The 21,896-nt window shown below is 41.4% G+C and overlaps 1 protein-coding gene across 5 annotated transcripts in view; it reads right to left on the bottom strand.

Annotated features, from left to right (window-relative positions):
• Positions 1 to 21,896, bottom strand: part of RhoGEF2 (Rho guanine nucleotide exchange factor 2) — a 394,018-nt gene that overhangs the window by 80,737 nt on the left and 291,385 nt on the right. For all 5 annotated transcript variants that reach the window (XR_011702249.1, XM_071593430.1, XM_071593432.1 and 2 more), the window contains exons 21-25: positions 13,147 to 13,221; positions 9,121 to 9,410; positions 5,729 to 5,955; positions 3,064 to 3,337; positions 853 to 1,025 (exon numbers count right to left, since the gene is read on the bottom strand). Coding sequence is in view for 4 of the 5 variants with exons in the window: in XM_071593430.1 (XP_071449531.1) it covers positions 853 to 1,025; positions 3,064 to 3,337; positions 5,729 to 5,955; positions 9,121 to 9,410; positions 13,147 to 13,221 (1,039 nt within the window). In the remaining variant the exon portion in view is untranslated. The remainder of the gene's footprint in view (positions 1 to 852; positions 1,026 to 3,063; positions 3,338 to 5,728; positions 5,956 to 9,120; positions 9,411 to 13,146; positions 13,222 to 21,896) is intronic.

Raw genomic sequence — 21,896 nt, 5'->3', positions numbered from 1 at the left:
TCCCAAGAAGACACTCAACTCAGCCCTTTCTGTCAAAACACCTTCGATACAAGTTCAACGCAGGTCTTTTGCAACACCAGATTTTCATTGATCATGGTGTGCGCAGTCATATTCAAAATGCCAATATGATCTGCCATCACGCACACACTTAACCAATGGTCTGAATTCAGCTCTTCACCCTCTTCACGTCAGGATAAAATTGTTACCCCGATACTTTTTACACAAACCTTGTAGGTTGATGATATTGTCTACGCATTCAAACTGGTAGCGGCGCAGTAAGTTAACAGCAAAAATATTATAAATAGATGAAGGATCCATTCTGCTTCTGGGAATTACCGTGGCATCCCTGGAGCAGCATGGACAGATAGCCTCCGCGGAAGCTTTAGGATTAATATTCTTATAGAGTTCACTTATTCCGTGGCAAGTATTCTGAATTTCTCAATGTACTTTTCAAAACACCCTTATTTAACAACAATAAAATATGCTTATAGATGTGCATATGTCATTCTCAGAAAAAATTTGAGTACTATTTAATTAATAGAACTATTTAAGAAAGCTCCTAAGAGGTAAAAAATTCAACAAAAATATTGGGTCTCAGCCATTGAAAAAATGTTTTCATCATTTCAGCAATTAAGTTAGTAAGCAATATTTAAAGAAGCTACTATCATATTTTAAAATGAAAATATTCAAAAAGCTATTCCGGACTGATTAAAATTCCTGAGAATTGGATGAAAGAGTGAAGCTTGGCCACATAGCAGATTGATTAAACAGAAAGATTCCTTCATCAAAAGCTTACAAAAGATCTAACCCAGGGCATACATTCAAAACACCGAGTACAGTGGAGTCAATTACTTTGAATTCCATAGACATAGGATGATCCGCCTTCTCAAAGGCTGACTTTTCCAATTTCTGCTGTATCACGTGCAGACGATGCTGATCCTCAGCCTCACGAACTGCCTGGTTCACACTGTCCAAAATTTTCTTGCTGCGTTCCAATGCTCGAAGGATTTGACTGCGCTCCCCACCTGCAGGAATGATATATACATCATTAGGTCTACTACTACTGAGTAGTACTACTGCAAACATATTCCACTGTACCACAAAAATGTAGTCACCCTTTACCATCTAACCTGTAGAATTAAACAACTCTCAGAATACAACAAAGTAACAAACAACTCTTGTAGTAGTATTTAGGGGAGGCGACCGACAGCTGAGGTCATTTGCGCCATAGGGGATGGACAGGAAAGGATGAAGGGTGGAGAGAAACCCGGCGTCGCCATTAGCCTACTCTTTTACGAAAGGCGCCAAGGAGTCCGCATCTTAACGTCCCATCTGACGGACGGCGTACTCACTCCAAGTGCCCTCCACAAAGCACCTCAAGTAGGGATCGAGATACCACTGAACAATATTCAACACCGCCGGGATTTGAACCCGCCAAACAACTCTTACATTAAGTATTAATAAAGTGGCAAGAGCATCTTTGGATATTTCAAATGCAAAAATCTCAGTGATAATGCAGGACTCACGGCTGGAGAACAGGAGAGCTTTTGGACACTTCCTTAACCATGTTCAATGGATGCTGAGTCCTGATGCAGAATAACATCTCCGAGTTGGCATTGACCACCGAGGCTTAACACGTTCCTTGATGCATGAGACCCATTTTTGCCCTGGGGTGCCCGTTGCTGGTGGGAGGGCATGCCATGCAATGATGTCCAGCTTTCTTTATGAAAGTATCTCCACCATACCGGAGGACTCCGGCAGTGCGTAAGCATGAAGTAAGATACCAAATCCTTCATGGATATTCTTGGTTTGCATTTTTTCAGGAACTACAATAATTTTTGTCCTTTTCCATTGATGTTACGTTCCCACTCCATTGCCTTTGTAATTCACTTAAGTCTCTTGGAGTAAATAGAGGGTATTATGTTCATGTTCTTTTTGGGTTCAACAAATATGACTTGAAATATGTCATTTAGCACTGTGAAAATAATTCTAACCTATTTAAGCATTTACTCTCAGTCACCTTGAAGCATTGGTAAGTGATCGCCCATTGTAATACTTAATTTCATCAAGTCAAAAATTTCAAATGTATTGCATTGCAAACTGCAATGCAATACATTTGAAATTAGGTTTATGCCAATCAAATATCAATGCCTTTGAATTTATTGTTCGAAAAAAATTTTTCTTACTTGGCTTTACTTACTTTATTCTGACAGTACAGATTTTACATTATGACCAAATAAGCCATTTCATTTGGCCATAATATTAAATCCCTACTGATTAACAGGAATATTTCAACCACTGTACAGGTTGGTGAGGGTGAAAAATGCTCAAAATGAAATTGAAATGCAAACAATAATATGATCATTAAATACATGATTTTTCCAGCATGGAAAATGATCTTTTGTACGAGCAAATGGGCACTAATATCGTTGATAACATGGACAATGGTGAAAAAATATTTATTTTCAGTAAAATTTTGAGTTAAGTCATGAATTTTCAGTGTTTAGAATAAATGAAAATGTTCAACAGTTCATAATCATTAGCACAATACATAATTTTTTACATTTCTAGTGTTTTGGGAAATTAAAAAAAACTATGTCAAAACTATGTTAAATGAAAATAAAGGTAACACCATTTCTTTTGACAAATTCCAAGAAACTGTGAGAGATTCCACTACAGCACCTTTTAACAGAGTCATCCGCTAAGTATGGATTACAACGCATCAATTTAAACGTACAAAAATCATTCGCCTTGACCGTGATATTGACTGTTTCTTTTATATCAACTACCCCCAGATGGCATCCTAGATAAATCATCTCAGTATATATGCATACTTAAGTCAGTAGAAGACTATACAGTTTCAATATTGTATACAATAATGAAACAATAGTAGCAGTAGAAACAGCAAACAATATTGAAGAGTAAGATAAAGGTTATTATTTTTTCCAAAATATATGGCCAAACTTAGTGTGCCTGAGCGAGAAAATGCGGTACTTTCCTTGGCGTTGCTCTCTCCTTTAGGTGCATCTGGGCGGAGGGAAGTCGAGAGGAGGAAACACTCACCTACAGAGGAGCCTTCGCTTTTGGTATCATCGTCCGTGTATTTGGCTAAGCTTTCGAAGAGAAGAGGGTATTTGGTCAGCCTGAGCATTCCCGTGGGGATTATGTCCTTCAGCTGCAAGCGTCGGCAGACGGGCTTCGCCTCGGCATCCGTCAGGAACAAGTTGAGCCTCGTGTCTTTCCTCCTCCACTCCTTCAAAGACTCCAGGGCTATCTGTTGCTTTGCACAGAACTTGGCCGCGGCATGCTCAAAGTTCTCGCCACACACGCCATCCAACTGGAAGGGCAAAAGTTGACACTCAACGTCAGGGCCATCACTCAAGAATAAATGGCAAAGAGAACTTTGAAACAAATCAATTAATTATTGAGCGATGCCTTCTGTTCAACATTTTTGTTCATGTCAATAAAAGGAGAAGTATAAAAAGAAAGGCAACATCAATCACAAGCAATAGTTGCGCAAAGCAGATATTCTGTTCTTTAAGGGGAAATAGAAAGTGAATAATGCAAGGCAAAGAATTGAAATCATAAAGAGACCAATTTATGGAACTTGGAAATGGAATTGAAAAGGAGAAAAGGTCCAATTCAAAAGAGATTCATTTGATGCAAGTCGTTTGAACATTGGTGGGTGTTGTTTTATACTACAAATTAGTCCTGTCCTGAAAATATTACACCTTTTATTTTTAGTTCTGCAAGTAATGCAGTTTTCTAGAGAACAGCAAGACAGCAAGACCCTTTAAGACATACTTTCACCCACTAAGGATTCTTAAATAAATTCAACAATCTCTCTGATTGTCACCTTTGCTTTATGGAAAATAAATCAACTAAAATTGCAACGCATAAATTCATTCATGGTCTCCTAATTGAACTAGACAAAAGGAATAATGCCATTGGTGTTTTCCATGACTTTAAAAAGTCTTTTGACTCCATTGATCATGCAGTGTTACTCAGGGAACTTGAGGAAAATGGAATCTGTAGGATAGCCAATCAATGGATAAAATCTTTTATAACAGGAAGATCAGGAGCAGTTTAATGATAATCAGCCGAGTCAATATCACTTGCAGTCTCTGATCTCTTAATGTGATTGAGAGAGGTTTCCCGCAAAGAGCTATTCTGGGTCTTCTGCTTTTCATTCAATACATAATCAACCTCCTTAATTGTTTTGTTCATGGGTCATTTTAAATTTGTGCAAGTATCATGAATTTACATAGATACCACACCCCCAGAGCTTCATAGTTATCTTGAACACGTGTAGATGCCAGGCATCCGTATATATGTACACATACCATAAAAAAACCATGAACACAGTAATCAACTCGAAGGTCGGTTTGGTAGGTGATGGCAGAGTTCATTCGGTACTAAGCCCTATACGGCGCGTGAAAATTCACACATCAGGGTAGGGGGGCCAGTTCCTTTCCCTGTGCCGGTTATTGTTTCCCAGGAAGAACTGGTACCCGAAAAATCACATAGCTTGGGTGGAGCTACAGGTGCCCAGAGTGCCTGGCCCGGGAACCGAACCCGGGACCCTTTGGTCAGTAGTCCAACACATGCACATAAATATTATATATATTGTGTGTAAAAATACGTCTATATCCATACACTAATAGATGGTGACAACCAATGAATACATGAAATCATAACTGCCTATGGTTATATCTACCGAAAGTATACAGGAGATTAGAGCCAGGTGATTGAAATTAATTCCAAACAATAGAAGAATCAAAAAATAAACAATATTTACATGCCAACACAATATTCTGCCTTATTGCTTCTTCGTTATGATTCATAAGTCAAAAAGAGAGATAGGTTTGCATGCCCTTTCATTTGCTATATAAATTAACATTCAGCAAATCAAGTATAAAAAAATAAGATATTTGAATGAAATAGAATTTTCTTGTTTTCTTTTCTTCACTTTACTTTGTTACAGTGTATAGTTCGTAGTATCGGAGCTCAGCTGTTCTAGATACCCTCCAAGTTCCATTGAAGTGTCGCCAGCATAATGATTGTTTCAAACCTGAATTGAGTTTTGCTTTTGTAGTTTGAAATTTTCTCAAGAAAATTACCCATGGAGAGGAAAATCTTATACAGCGATGTTGAAGCTAGAAGTCATCAATTACACGAAAGAAAGGGGAAATCGCGAGGCTGCCCGGATTTATCATCAATCAATCTTTTAAATCAAAGTTACGTTCTAGTTGCGAAAAGTGGATGATGTATGAAATGTGGTCTGGAATGAAAGACTACACAGAATCAGAAAGGGTGTCTCATGAAGAAATAGGCTGGTGGATCCTGGAAAGTGGGCAGGGTGTCCAAGTGACTCGTGTAAAAAATATATTTGAAAAAGCTTTAGGCAATATTTCAATGCCAGTGCTAGAAGATGAGGAAGAGTTGACTCCGGAGAGAGTGAAATCGGTGCTGTACCTGAAGAGATAATAAATGCACTTAATTCATTTAATTGTGATTCAGGTGGTGAATTTCTTGGATTGGAGTGATCTACCTATCCTATCATGTACTCATACGTACGTGTATATAATACAATGCACCCTGAGTATACGTGAAGTACTATGCGTTAGACTCAAGAAGCACTACGTATTAGAATATGTTTCTTCTTTTCATCATGGATTCATGAGATGAAATAACTGTAGCAGTAGCAGGTGGGGGGGGGGGTACTCACCATGGAGAGGAGGATTTCACCCACCCGCTCCACAACGGGTGCCTCCCTCCTCTTTGCCTTCATCGAACTGTTGAATTGACTGTGAATGTCCAGCATCTCATCAAGGTTCGAGAAGAGGAGGTGGATTTGGTCTGGCAAGAGGATGCCCTGCTCCAGGATGGGCCGGAAGAACACACGGTCCAGCACTTTGAGGTTTCGGACGTGTGACCGTTCCGTGTGGAAGAGTTCTGGAGAAAGTGATAAGCACATTGAATTTAAGGTTAAGCATTTACTATACATTATATATAAACACCGAAGAAACAAATTAGCAATAAATGTAGAGCTAAATGTTTGTTAAAGGAAACAAAGAGGCGACTAATCTTTGCTCAAACATCAATCATTACATTAAAATGGTCAACTGAGTTCCTTTTAATTCATTCAAAAAAACAATTGATCAGATTTTTAATCCCATCTCAAATGGGCAGACCAAAACAGTAAAATGGAGAAATTTCCAGGGTAAGGCATTCACTCAAGCCCTAAGAATTAGAAATACAACATGCTTCTGAAACATTACACAGGAGAAAAACAAGTTTCAACCCCTCTAATTAAGACATAAATAACAAAAGTCACAAAATTATATTATCAAGTTAAACTAGAAAGTAAACTAAAAAAATAAATTCAAATCAATTAGCAAAAACAATGATTAAAATAACCGAAAAAATAATCCAAAGAACATCTACACCATCAAAAGTGTATTACATTCAAATAAGGCAAAATTAAATGTGTATCATAGAAAATATATCTCAACTAATAAAATAAGAACAAGGGTATGTGATCCCATCACCTTATTTCTCACATTGGGAACTCAATCTATTTCTTCACAAAAATTGATACCAAAGACAGTATTGATGCAGTTGCAAAGAGATAAGCACTCCACATTGCCCTTCCCAAAAATGCCAAAATGAAGAGAAATCAGATAATGGTAACTACGAGTGATAGTGTCACAGTAAGAACACAATTGAAAAAGGCAACCACCTAAATTATTCATCCCAAAAATGTGAAGATGTGTACCATAAAAGAAATGAGTCCTAGAAAACACAGAACTCAGCTAGCTGGGACGTATTTCATGAATGGGAGAGATCCTTATCCGGGGGAGGGATGCCTTATCCACAGCTGTCATGACATGAAATTCTCGCCAAGTGGAAGTGAAAGAGTAGAGCACATTTAGGAAGTAAGAGATGAACATCCTATCAAATGACAAAAGATAAATGAAATCAAATAAGGTGATGGGAGTTGGTAACATTCCCGTGGAACAACTTAAGAGTTTAGGGAACTGCGATAGAAATGATAGTTTAAGAAGTCAGGTCGCGTCTATTTAGGTGAGACTATGACGTTTAGGGGTGTTAAGTTTGTGCCAATGCAACACCTGCCTTAAACAATAGCAGTTTTGATCGACACAGCACTGCGTAAAAGCATCCAGATTCCATATAGAATCATGCAATTCAACTTGGTACAGTACCTCACATTTGGATATCTACAAATGTAACCTAAGACATTTAGAAAAAATGTCGAATCATATCTTAGTTTCCAGGTCATTACATACTTATTTGAGTTTTCCTTCTTGTATGCTGTGCATATCAGAAGGCAACCATTAAACAAGAAAGAATCCTAGAACAAGATGGCTAGGAAGCGTGAATGCCAACTGAATGCCAGTAGTTAATTACAATTATTTGGTATAATATTGAGCTTTAAAAATGATTGTGTACAAAAAGCATTTATTTTTATTGGTCTGAAATACTACTTTATATGACATTAAAATATCATTGCATTGATGTATTAAGAATTTAGATATATATACCGCTGTGTACAAGGTCCATTAAAAATTATCCGACCTTGAATTTTCCCGCACACAGTAGTTATGCCAGGGCAGCACCACTGTGCACAGAGGAAGGAAGCAGCTCAATAGCGCATGCTTGAATTTTTTCTCCACCTTTGAGAGAGTCGGTCATTTGCCTGCTGGCCACTCCAAGAGAGGTGCTGCCATGCATTGTGTTCATAGCTTTTCCATTTCTCTCAAGATGACGGTGCGAACTGAGCTAAGATATGGCATCGAATTTTGTCCAAAGCTAGGCGATTCTCAAAGCGACATAATTTTCAGCAGGTGTTTGGAGACTATACGCTGGGGCGGTAAGGAAAATTAAGGAATGGTTCAAACAATTCAAAAATGGCCACATATCAGAGGAGAGGGAGAGTGATGTGATCAGCATTCAGGGAGGCAATCAACCGCTCCGAATGCAGCCATTGTTGACAGGGCAGAACGTCTGGTAATGGGGGATCATCCCTTGATAGATTGCCAAAGAGGTTGGCATAAGTAAATACTCCACCCTGCAGTTGTGCATGAAGATTTGAACATGCACAGAGCAGCTGCAAGCCTTGTGCCCAAGCTACCCTCCATCCAACAAAAAGAACTCCATGTTGAGGTCAAATGGGACCTGCTGGACACTATCAACGCTGAGTCTGAGGTCCTGAACACTGCGATAATTGCAGATGAATCATGGGGGCACAGGCAACACCCAGCAACCAAAGTACAGCAACCGAAGCCCAAGAAGCGAGACAGGTGAAAAGCAAATCAAGGCGATGCTGTGCTCTTTGATATCCGTGGCATTGTGCGTCACGAATATGCATCGGAAGGGCAAACGGTGACAAAAGATTACTATCAACAGATTCTCTGCCAACTCCGTGATGAATTTCAGTGCAAAAAACCAAACAGCGAAAAATTGGTAGATTCATCATGACAAGCTCCACCTCATTCATCACGCACAATCCAATTTTTTTTGGCAAAATATAGAATTCCAGTCATTCACCAACCTCCCTACTCTCCAGAAATTGGCTTCTTGAGACTTCTGGGTGTTCCCAAAATTGAAAGTGTCTCATTTTGAGAGAAGGCAAGGGATAATGCAGAAGTTGATTGTGGAGATGAATGCCTTTCCAAAAGAAGCTTTACAGAAGTGTTTTCAGCAGTGGGCTAAGTGTGATGAAGAGGCACACAAGGGGGAGGGAGGGGGTCATACTTGGAGGGAGGGGCGTTAAGGCCCCAATCCCATCATATACGTTACATATCTTCCCCGGCAGAAGGTTGGACACTTTTCAGGGCACTCTCGTATTTACCTGAAATAAATAAATAAATAATAGTTTCTCCCAACTTTATGAATTCTCTTTCTAAACTATCATTCAACATTTTCTAATCCTAGAGAGATGTGAATTTTAATGCCTCATTGCACCAGACTCCCACAGTAACCACCTGATTGACGGTCGGCGTCTTAAAACTGCAAGCACAAAGGCACAAAATAACTCATTACCACTGGAAAAAGGGTTTTTGCCGCCATAAGCATAATGATTCCCCATTCACACACCATTTATGACATCCTGCCTCTTCTTCTCCCGTGCCGTCAGCTGACGGAGCACGTCATCTGGTACATTCCTGGTCCAGTCAGGTGGGTCCGGCTCAGCTTCCGTGTCACTGTCATTCCAGGATGTGGAGTTCCCGAGGACACCACACGTCGACCATGATCCGGCCACCGTACAATTGGGATCGGAAGAAGAAGACAGTGCCGCAGTGGCAGATCCAGCTGCACCGCGTGCCGCCCCGCCCGTCACCATCTCGAGGGAGTTGCTAGGACTGTCCAGGCTGTTTACATGAGAACTAGAAACAATAAGTCATAGACACATCACTTCTCAATCAAGGTATACATGGGACAAACTAGACAAAACCTGATCATAATGTTCAAAGAACACTTATCTCAATACAAAAATGGTCGTTTAAACCAATCAGAAGATTCCAAACACATCTATGAAACATGCCAAACCATCACATGCCAATAATACACCCTCCCTCCCCCATATCGCCACACCTCCCCTCTTTCTCCTCGCCCCCCAATGCCAACTTGATTGCTCACTTGATATCAAACAGATCTACAGTACCAACGTCTTCTTGCCAACAAGCCATTCACTCTCCCCATCAATGGTCACCGGCCGACCAAAGTACGTCAGAGAAGCCTTTGAGCCTTCTTTTTATTACCTTTAGGAATTAACCTGACTTAGCATTTCAAGCCAATAGCTCACACGTCTTCTCCTTGCCCTTGTTATTTCTCCGAAGTTGATACCACCTACTGATGGTAATGAATGTTTCAGCACTTGTCAACTGCCTACATTATACAGTATGAAATTCAAAAGCTATTGCATTACACTTATGACAGTATTAGCAGGAATTGTAAAAAGACGTTTAGTTTTGCAAAATGGACCCCTCGTCATGTAAGTTGGGCCAATGAAAGAAGGCCCATAAATACTGTGAATTCTATGTTGATGGGAGAGATTGGGATGAAGTAAGATTCCATTCAAAATTAAAGATTTAATGAATGCTTCAATGAAAACTAATGCCCAATATCATCTATTCATCTCCTTCAACCCCCTACTGGAGCTTTTCTCCATTCATTATTATTTGTCGCCAAAGTTAACACTTGATGGATATATAATGGTGGATTTAAGTTGCACACTTCAGAAGCTGATGCCCTTCCCCTCACACTCTTCCTTTACTAAACTCTAAGTCATGCCCACAGGAAGACAATGCTGTCGTGGGTCAGCAAACATCGTCTCCCCCAGAGTAAGAATGGCAACTGTTAGAAACAAACGTATTATTGTCAGCAAGTGACAGGGAAACGACTAAAAGAATCATCTGTACCATCAAATTTCAAACCCAGACATACTGCAAAAGACGACCAATGTGAGTGATGGCGAGTGTCACAAGTGGGTCTTCCTATCTAGAAGGGCACTAGAGAGTGGTCTAAATTTGGTCTATCAAACATAATGAGGATGGGGAGGAGGGCAGCAAATCATAGACTAAAGAGATAATCAGTTAAGCCTTTGAAAGGGGAGAAGTACATCTGCCATATGCAATGTGACATATGCCATGCAAATGGACATGTGACATATCCACAATTTATGCACGTCTCAGATTGCTCAGGTCCAAGGAGGAGACCGGATGGCCAGTTTAAGGATGAGGCATAACCCTGAGGTGTGCCCCATGATCACTGATGACTTTCAAGGTACGTGGAGAGGAAATGATCTGAGAGCACTGGGAGGAATTGGAGGTGGGAATAGAAGTCAAACAGGAATTTTTAAAAATTAGGTTTGTGGATGACCATACTTTAGGTTGTCAGCACTGTTCAGATAACCGAAGTCAGTGCAATGAACATGGGATGAAAATAAATGCAAATTAAACAAAGGTTATGTGGTTTTCCAACAAAAGAAAGGCTAAGCTAAATTCTAAAATAAGAGGGTAAAAACCAGAGCAGGTGGAACTGTTTACCTATCTCGGTAGTGTTTTGGACCAACACGGTCAAAGTAGTGGGGACGTAAGGAGAAGAACTGCGCTAGGCAAAGAGGCTTTCACAAGGAGGAGGGAGTTGATGACAGGGACGTTGAGTAAGGATGTTTAGAAAAGACTCGTAAAAACGTTAATATGGAGCGTAGCTATGTACGGTGTGGAATCGTGGTCATTGAAGCAGGAGGATAGACGTAGATTGGAGGCTTTTGAAATGTGGGTGTGGAGAAGAATGGAGAAGGTGAAATGGACAGAGAAGAAAGCAAATGAGGAAGTACTTGGTATGGTGGGTGAAGAGAGGGGTTTGTTGGGAGAAATCCTATGGAGGCAGGAAAAGTGGATGAAGGGGGTTTTGACCGGCAGTGGGATGTTGAAGACTGTAATAGAGGGGAGAATGTTAGGGAAAAAAGGAAGGGATAGGAATGATAAGCATTTTAAATTGGGTGAAAGGAATAAAAATATGTTCAGAAGGGATAGGAATATGATAAGCATTTTAAATTGGGTGAAAGGAATAAAAATATGTTCATAAATGGAAGAAAGTTTATCACAGTGTTATACGTCAAGCTGCTTTTTATTAGAAGCGGAAAATGAATTGTTGCTCAGACTTTATCCTATCAAAACCTATCTTAAACATTAGACAGTCTAATAATTATAATTTATTTTCCTCATTATCTCATCAATAATCCAAGACTACATTATCCCACTCATGATAACTGTTTCCATAATTTTGCTTTCAGCTATTATATCCTTTTACAATACACTCCTATCGTTCTTTTACCCCACCCCTTTTCTTCTTATTATTTTGTACACCCTCCTAGTACTCTTTCATTTTTGTCCCATGTAATGCTTGTACATTTCAACCTCTCGTCAATTTTATCCTCTCAAATCCGTCATTTCACTTCATTAGTCCTGACGCATGATCAAACTTACAAAAATATTGTCCCCTTTCCCAATCTTATCGCCCATTCTGCAATAATGATACCTTACTTAAAGGCATGTTAAGTTGATTCGTGTGATGAGAGCCCTGTCGTCAACCCAATTGGACCACTATCATGCAGTCTTCCATCCCACCCCAGGGACGACTGTGCTCTCGTTCAATCGGTCGGATATTCACGGGAGGTGCTTCCCGTTTCACCGCCTGTTTACTCTTTCTAAAATATTCCTGATATAAGAGGAAGAGTTAAGAGTTGTCACAGAATATGATCTGTAAGCAGACATTAACTGCTTAATGCATTTGGAAAATGCTTGAAAAAATGTATCGGAGGTTATTTTCATTCCTGAATAACTTCGAAAATCAGAAAGCACAAACTTTTTTGTGAACATTCGTAACATCTCAATAATCAGGGAGGCAAAATATTTCATTATCCAGACATGCAATTTGACATGACAGCAGAGAAGGTACATTGATCTTTTTAAGCAAATGGTTTAGATTTTTTAAGTGCATTCAAACATATTCAATTCCAAATTCATGCACACACAATAATGTTTCAAGAGGTCAAAGTAAATGCCATCACCCGAATATATACGTATTCCGAGGCGAAGGAATCCAGGAGTGATTGAGGGGTGCACACATGGCTACAATCTCATAATTAAATTATTTTCATTCAGCAGCATAATTCTATAGAACACTTTATATTTGTACTCCTTGAAATTATTTCTAACATGAGAGACTCTTTTGCATAAAATAGATTTAAACTTGTATGCAATTGATAACCGCAAATTACTCCTATTAGACTTTGAAGGAAGACTAATGCCATAACTACAAAGGAGTTTGCATTGATGAGACGTCATTTGATCACCAACTGATTCTCTTTTTTTCAAATGAGAGCACCTTCCTATTTACTTATTAGTATCACTTATTAATGCAGACATCAGCGGCAGAACTACAGAGGCATTAGCAGTGAAACTAACACCCCAAAAGCAATGATAAGAGACCTAATGTTTTTGAATTGCAACAAACAAAATCAATTATGTTCACAAATCACATGTAATCCCTAGTTAGCAGCTAATGCAATTCGAAACTGGGGAATCGGAAGAATTACTTAGAACTAGCACTCACCTTAGCGAACTGGAATTTGATGAACTCCCTGAGTTGGTGTGGTATGAAAGTCCTTGGTTTTCTAATTCTACATCACTGCAAGGCAAGAGATCGTTGTCATTAGAAAACAACCATATTTAAAAATAACAATACATGTCACTCTTTCATTTAAAATATAAACATTAAATATATTATAAGCCAATTAAAACTAAAGCGGGCCGTCTAAATTTTCCCCGATAATTTCAATACTGGAACAGAACGATGTGGATGAGGTTTTCCTATTATTTTTTGGGCAGTCATTCGCAAAGTAGTCATTTGGCAGGGAGCCACAGAATGATGAGAAAAATGTTTCAAGACTTCATATCAACTCCATTCCCAAGTTACACAGGACATCGGGCAACGAGCGCGAATTCCCTTCAATCATTTGCCCGCCCGGCAACTCGCATTGGCCGCCGCCTCGGAGAGCCATTCACGGACGAGAGGCCCCGTCGGAGGACGAGGAATCCATGCGATAAGCGAACGCATACGCCCCGCGCTCCTCCCGGCCAGCCAGACTCACGGCACCGACGATCGGTTAGGGGCGGAAGTTTCTTCGCGAGGGGGAAGTACGGCATTCATCGATAAAAATTCTGACACTGAAGACCAAACCCAAACTTCTAAAGAATTAAGGCAGTACCACCAACAAAAGCACTTCCATTTCACACGCGAGGGCAAAAGAAAGACGCGCGCCGCGCATTAGAGAGCTTCAAGATAGTGAGTGCGTTTCGGCCCATGCCATCGATCGGGCCGACGCACAGCCGGACCCAACTAAATAAACGCTTCTTCAGGCCTTTAATAGAATTCAAGTCATATTTATTCGTGTTTTCTAGGTCGCTGAAAAATACTAAAAGTTAATGACAAAAGTGAAAACTATATACATTTCATTGGGTATATTATGAGAAGAGAATTTATTCGCCGAGTAGCGATATGGCGCGCTAGCCAGTGGGAGTATAATACGAGTGAGGGAGAGGGGCGCGCGCACTAGTCTGCGCGGTCTACAGTCAGTCTCAGCACGCCAAGGTATTTAGTATTTGTTTGGTATTTTGTTGTACCCTGCAGGGCACCGCAAGGATGTGTGGCAGGGGATGAGTACACACTAGTCCAATCCTGACTCGAATATGACCCTAACGCGGTCAGACAATGTTATTTCGAATCCCTTATCGTTCGTGGGATAAATGACATCTTAAATCCATCTTTTCTACATTTTATCTTTCTAATTTTATCGATATGATCTCTACCACCGCAGTACAATGGGGGTAATGGCACGTTTTCAACATCACTGCTAAAGAGACCACCTTCCAATTCATGTGCAAGACCTTCAATCTGTAATTTAACCTTCGCTCCATCGAGTGATTCCCAGCTTAGCTGCTCTAACATTTTGGATAAACTTCTCAGTTTAAGGTATATAAGAATGGGGAAAGCGTTGCATAAGTGTGCATAGGAGAATGCGTGCGAATAAGGAAGGGAAGGAGTATATTAAATGAGTGTAATTTTTCACAGATTAGCAAAATTGTGGAAAATTACAAACTCATTTAATATGGGTATGAAACAATTCCACGAAGTGAAGCCTGAAAGTTTAAAGTAAATATATCTGGAAGGAGATTGTTTTTTATAATTATCTATTCGAGTTAAAAAATTTTTTTAGCATTCTATTGTAGCAGCTGATAGGATTCAAAAAGAAAGGAAATATTATCTTTTATCCGAGACGCGACCCTTTTATCCCTGGAGTTCCGGTTAATTACCTCAGTCAGTCAAGCTAAAGGTAGCAATTATTTTTATGTCTATCAAAGGCATAGGGTGTCTTTAAAAAAAGAAATGATTTTGAAATGGGATTCACAGTTACTTGCTTTCAAATCTTTCATTGGAGCTTAAAACAAAGGTAATAATACGAATTAAATACAATTAAAACTATCCAGCAGTCAATTGCTTTCTTCTTATTGAGATATAAAATTGCCTTTTCTTGGAGAAATGAAGTCATAGCTGCAATTAATATTGCCGATTCTCCTCGAGTTCAAAGCTAAACAGGTCAATTATTCCATAAGGAAACTCACAATCTTATAGTCAAACTAAACGGAACTTAAGTCAAGGGAAGAGAGTATTTAAGCGATGGACTGACTGATGCGGACGATCTATTAGTCTCCCCCGCTCACACGTGCGACACATTGGGGGCAACATCGAGAGTGCTTCGAAACGAATGGACACGAAATATTCGACGCCGAGAATGTTTGACCACTCCAAAAGCATTGATCAGATGGCAGCAGAGGCCACACGAACGCTTTCTTTGACCACTCCAACTTGAACCAATTTCAGTCGCTAATTCGAGCCTGTAATCCAACACACCGTGGAATGACCCCCGTTGCACCACACCCCCCCCCCTCCCACCTCTGCGTGCCAAAATAATTGCCCCCGCCTGTAACTTTGGGCACGCGCGCCATAGATTTGCCATACCCGTACCTGGAGATTGACAAATTCAAAGTCAATGCAGAAGATGCCGCGAGGGTAACTTTTTACGGGGTCAACCGCTAAGTGGGCACCATTATTAATATGCACGAATTTCAGAGTGTAAAAATCATCCCAATTGGCCAGGTCAAGGGGTTTTGCCCGAAAACATGACCACCGGCCTCAGCAAGAGAAAAATCCTGTCGATCGTGTGTGGTTCAGCTAAGCTTACGGGAAGGCATCAGCGCCGAAAGGATATGTATATTATTATTATTAGGTAATCTACCGGTTAAGGTAGGTTTTTGGATGGACAAAGCTACTAAATAAATATATTGTGATTCCTAACAAAATACAAAATCCATCATCCTACTCTACATCAGGTCCCTCTTCATCTCTGAGTACTTTCTTCCTCCCTTCAGCCCATCCAACATCCCTATCCTGTTCCTTCCCTTTCCTCGTTTGCCTAACATTCTCCCCTCTATCACGGTCTTCTACATCCCACTGCCGGTCAATACGCTCTTCATCCATTTTGCCTGCCTCCTCAGGATTTCTCCCAAAAAACCCCTCTCTTAGCTCACCATACCAAGTACTTCCTCATTTGTTTTCTTCTCTGTCCATTTCACCTTCTCCATTCTTCTCCACACCCACATTTCAAAAGCCTCCAGTCTACGTCTATCCTCCTGCTTCAATGACCACGTTTCCGCGCCGTACATAGCTACGCTCCAAATTAAAGTTTTTACGAGTCTTTTCTTAACATCCTTACTCAAAGTCCCCGTCATCAACTCCCTCCTCCTTGTAAAAGCCTCCTTGCCTAGCGCAATTCTTCTCCTTACGTCCATACTAAATTGTCCGTGTTGGTCCAAAACACTTCCCATATACGTAAACTGTTCTACCTGCTCTAGTTTTTGCCCTCCTATTTTGATGTTTTTGAATGCTGACGTGGAGATCTGACGACAGCGGCGCGGTTGGCCGACGGGCGTTTTCACGCAGTCTTACGAACAGCAATTTGATTTTGAAATACCTTTTGACGCTCAACTGCAGTGGATTACTTTTTTAAACGCTAGGTAATGCTTCACTTCATAGCAGGCTTTAAAAATAGTGACACGAACTCGTTTGGATATATAACTTTCCGATGTATGTATACGCACACATTGATATGAACAAATAACCAAGTATTAATGATCGTTAATTGACTAGTTTAAATTCAAATATTAATAAACATATTCAAATAAGATATATACTTTCATGATCCGACTCCATTTTCAAAATTGAAATCAGGTCAACCCGAGCGCTGTATTGCTACCGTGCCAAGTATTCGGAATGTCCAGCCGTGCTCCGCTCACATCTTCGTCACTTTCACACTGTTTCGTGCGCACCTACCCGTTCAATGCAACCTTATGTAGCTCAAGCATCACGCTACTCTAGCTACAATTTTGAACACCGAAAATCGATTTTTTATGTCTTTAACTTTTGACCGTTTAGGCTTAGGTTTTGGCCCCACGTCGGTTTTGGTCGCAACGGCATTAGCGGAACGAATTGCGAAAACCGAAAAGATATTTCGCGACACAGAAGTCATCGGCATAGACGAACTGAATACGAACCGGAGATCCCTCGATCACCGAGTACTTCTAGCCATAAGAACTCCAACTGAGGAGTTCTTCAACGCACATTTCGGATTGCGAAGGAACGATGTGCTCCGACGAATTACGGTGCGCACCATGTCACGAAGTAAAACCCAGCAAGCCCTTAGTCCTTTAAAAGAACCACTTGGATTCCCACAGCGGAAGCGGCCGGTAGCAAAAGTGGCCAAAAGCCCCGGGCAATCGAGGCATCCTGATTTGAATCCCATTTATCTAAGCGAATGGGTTTCTTCAGAGGGAATATTCACGCGATCTGTTTTGGGGGAGGGATCGGCAAAAACTCCAAACATGGCGCGGTGGAATCGGAGATGAAGCGCTAAAAGCAAGGCACGCTGTTGAATTATGTCCGCAGCGTCGTAATAATACTGTCATGCCGACAATGGTGCCGCCGCGAGCTTTGGGTTGACCGCGCACTCAGTAATCCAGCACTTTGGGACGGCTTAATTGCGATCCCCATGACAAGGCGACGGTTTCCAGGCAACGCGGGACGTCGAGGGCGGCCCCATATCTTTTATCGCTCGCTGCGTCACCTCTCCCACGGCAAATCGACCACTTCCCCATTGTGTGCGTGCGAGTGTGTGTGTGTGTGTGTGTGTTCGCGATTGGTCAACAGCGGCTGCCCCTCCCGCCTCCATTCCCACCCCTCGCCCACAAAAGCCCCCAATATTCCCAGCGAGAATATTTCAAAGGACACCCAGCGAACGAAAAGCGGGTGGCGAAGCGAAAAACGCCTCGCTTGAAAATGCCGCCTATCGGACAGAAGCGCACTTGTCCCCGCGGATGGGATGCAAGACACCACGTGACCCGGGGGGTCCAATCGGGACGACGGACGACAACACTACCAGAATCAACTCTCATTTCGCCATTATAAAACGCGACATTATTGGAGATTACAGGGCGATAAGGCGGCGGAAGATGGCAATATTCACAGGAGTACATAGGGGCGGTTGCAAGGGCACTTGATAAGAGTTTGATAAGGCGCTTTAACCTCCAACGATAACTCTCTCTAAACAGGGAGGCGAAATCCAGAGAGTGACGCGACAGAGAGTTATTCTCTCCATAGAGGGAACATCTGAAAAGCTCATTCATGAACGTGAATAACTAGTACTCGTCTATAATAGACTCTCTGTATTTAATCAAGCAATCTTAGGTGAAGTTGATTTGATTGCTAAAGGACATGATCGGTAGACACTAATGTCGTACGCTAGCGTTGCTCTCCATTTTATTAATCTTTTCATTTGCGTTACAGTTAACCGACTGAAAATTTATTATTATTATAATATAAATCTCGTTGCAATTCGGCAATCGTCCTGGTGGAAACGGTCACTCTTACAATAGTCTACACGATTATTTACCATAGAACGTGCACGGATACAATCCAGAACGCGATAAATGTAAATGAAAAGAGACGTTTCGGGCGTGAGATATGGCGGATTATCATGATTAATTAAAAATTGGCAATTTTCCATAAAATTGAATGTAATGCGACCGGATTCAATATAACTACACCATCAACAGGTGAATCTTCACTTGGTGATGATGTAGTTACATTGAAACCGGTCGTATTACATTTAATTTCGTGAAATATTTCTAATTTTTAATGGAACGAAAAGTGTGGCCAATCGGGATCAAGAAGACACGCACTTCATTATTCCAGATATTATTCCGAATCCGAATTTCCAAGTACGTCATAATACTCGAATACTGCACCGCCAAGGTGAGCCCTTATTATTTACGATCATTCGAACCCCTCAAGGCGATAGCATTTCTCATTTAAATTGATTAGTTATTATCCCAATAAGGAAATGTCATGGAGTCAACGTAAACTAGTCTTGCAAAACGCATCGCGAACGACGGCGGTGCAGGGGGCCGTACATTCCGGGGCGTTCATTCCCTCGGGGATAACAGGCCACCCTCTCATCGGTCGAGATAGCCTCCCTCCCTTCCTTCCTCCCCCCCAAGTACCAAACGCCGGAATGAGCCACCCCATTTGTTCATTTGATCACGCCTAAGTCTCCCGGACGAAGGAATAATGACCACCATTTTGATGAATGTTCACGCTGTCTGGAGTTTGCACGTTTATGGCGCAGCGGTGCGCGATGCTATGAAAGCCACAGATCTCATAAGAGCAGGAGAAAAGGTTTCATCATCACCAGCATCAAGCTTAAACATCAACAATGACGTGGAATCATGAAAACGTGGAAAATGTTCAGGATTCATGGAAGCATCAGACTATTCAGAGATACAAGAAAGTGCTTGTGAGACTATATTGCGGCGGGACAAATATTTAAGAATCACACATTCGATTCGTAGTTTCCCTGAAGCGGATAATGGTTCAGATGATAATTAGTAATCATGAAGTGTACCAGTGCATTAGCGGAATGCACATGCAATGTCACATTCGAGAATAAAATCAGGGAATGCAGTTGAGGAAACGGAATGCATGAGAGAGGCACGGACGAGAAGAAATTGTCAGCAGGCTGGCGGGAAAAAATGAGGGTATACGGGGAAGGAGTGATGGGGAAGAAAAAAGGAGAACGAGGAAGGAAACACAAGGAAGGGATATCGAAAGCTACAAACGACACGGGAACTTAATAGGACAAGTAAACAGTGCGTTATTGGGGAGATGATTAAAAATCTATAAGGTAGAAAGACATTGAAGAAAGTAACGAGGCAAGTAATTGACAGGAGTTGGGAAACGAGCAGGACAAAGGAGGCGTGGGAGAAGACGGAATGCGGGGATGTGGAGGGTTGAAGGGTGACATTAGCGCGCTACACAGGAACGTAAGAGCACTCAACAAAGGAAGGAAGAATGGAAAATTTGTGAAAACAATCAAAGATGATTGAAAGAACAAGGGAGGAATTAAGACAAAAGGAAAGAATATAAAAGAGGATCAGTAAGCTTAAACATGGAAAGAGAATATGACGTACATGAAGATAGCTTATCCAGGCATACTGGTCGATGCGATGGGAAGTGCATTAAGGGAGATGAAACTAAATAAGGTGGTGGGGGTATACAACATTTCCGCGGAACTACTGCAAGGTTTAGGAAAATGTGGGAGGAATAGTCTATAGGGACTGATTCGTAGCATCTGTGAGGAATGAATCTGGCCGGAAGACTTTGTGAGATCAGTGTTAGCTCCTATTCCGAAAAAGGTAAAGGCTACGTCATGTGAGGACTACAGGACAAAACGTTTGATATCCCACGCAGCTTAAGTTGTTCTAAGGATCATAAACAGAAAGATAGAGAGTAGGGCAAATGATTACTTAGGGGATGATCGGTTTGGGTTTAGGAAGTGGAGAGGTACGCGTGATGCCATTGCAGTAATGAGATTATTAATCGAGAGGAATATAGAATACAACAAGGAGGTATTTGCCTGTTCCGTAGATTTCGAAAAAGCGTTTGATGGAGTGAATTGAGAAAAACTAATGAGTATATTGCAGAAAATAGGAATATATTGGAGGTAAAGGAGGCTAATCCTCAACCTGTACATGTCTCAGACTGCACAGGTGCGAATGGGGAACGGGGAGTCCGGAGAGAACCTAAATTCAATGATTTAGTATATATTTCTGTCGAAAACCATAATTACAAACTAGGAAAATCCATGGGTATTCCATGGATTGTGCAGATGAACACCAGAGTCCATTACGATGACCTCAAGCGGGAGGTCTCATTCATTTGCCCGAACAATATTATATGCTATGACAAATCGAGAAACCTGAAATGAATGTGTTAGAGTAATAATTTTACCACCTATCTCCAGGCATAAGATGTGCACATGGTGGAAATTTTCGTTCGCATTTGCTTTTCCAGGTGGCGGGGGAAAGGTAAACCCTACTGCGTTAATCACACATCGAAGGTGAAACCACATCGAAAACGGGGAGGCAAATTTCCGCGCGATGATCGATTTCCACTCAAACAAATCTGATTCGCTCCCGACGATGGGAAGGAATGGTTCGTTCGTCTGAAGTGACCTCTGAGAGGAAGCGCCCTCTAGCTGGCCACCGGCGAACCGCCTCCGTTCCACGGGTCACGCACTTCACAGGCGCGTCGACCGAACACCTGGCGGGTGTCGTATTCATGCATTTGGAGGCAAACACAGTCCGACGTAGTTTTTGCATGGACCGACCACGCAGTGCACTTGTGAGACCAACACCAAACGAGACGCTACGCCACGCTATAGTAGTCGTCGCCCACTGCCTTCACCCACCCCAACCTATCTCCCTCTCTCTATTCCTGCCCTCCCTCCTCCTGCACTGCTGGTGCCCACGGTTTCCGTCCCATGCCTTCTCCGAAATCGCACCAAGCCAAAGCCCCTATGCTATCTTAAAGAGCCTCCGGTCGAAGACTGCCTTCAGCGTTCCCGCGCCACACGAACCTATGGTATGTAAACATAAAATGAACGTACCTACGATCATGCAGCAATGAAAACGAGATAGCCGTGCTCCGTACCAGAAGTTTTACTTATTCTTCACTAATTGACGTTAGTAATGAAGGTCTCCTCGTCATCGACTACTTATGCCTTTTCGTAGTGTCATTGCCCGAGCACGTGCACGGAGAGGAGAGTGCATTACGATAGCTTTCACTTGACGACTTAAAAGTGTTGGAAATGAAAAATAGTAACTTTGTGATTCCACTGAAAAGTTTTATTA

The sequence above is a fragment of the Hetaerina americana genome, unplaced genomic scaffold (assembly GCF_022747635.1).
Source record: "Hetaerina americana unplaced genomic scaffold, ioHetAmer1.1.p SCAF_6, whole genome shotgun sequence".
NCBI classification, from domain to species: Eukaryota; Metazoa; Arthropoda; class Insecta; order Odonata; family Calopterygidae; genus Hetaerina; species Hetaerina americana.
Note: the sequence above shows the minus strand (reverse complement) of the source record. Positions and strands in the feature narration are given on the sequence as shown.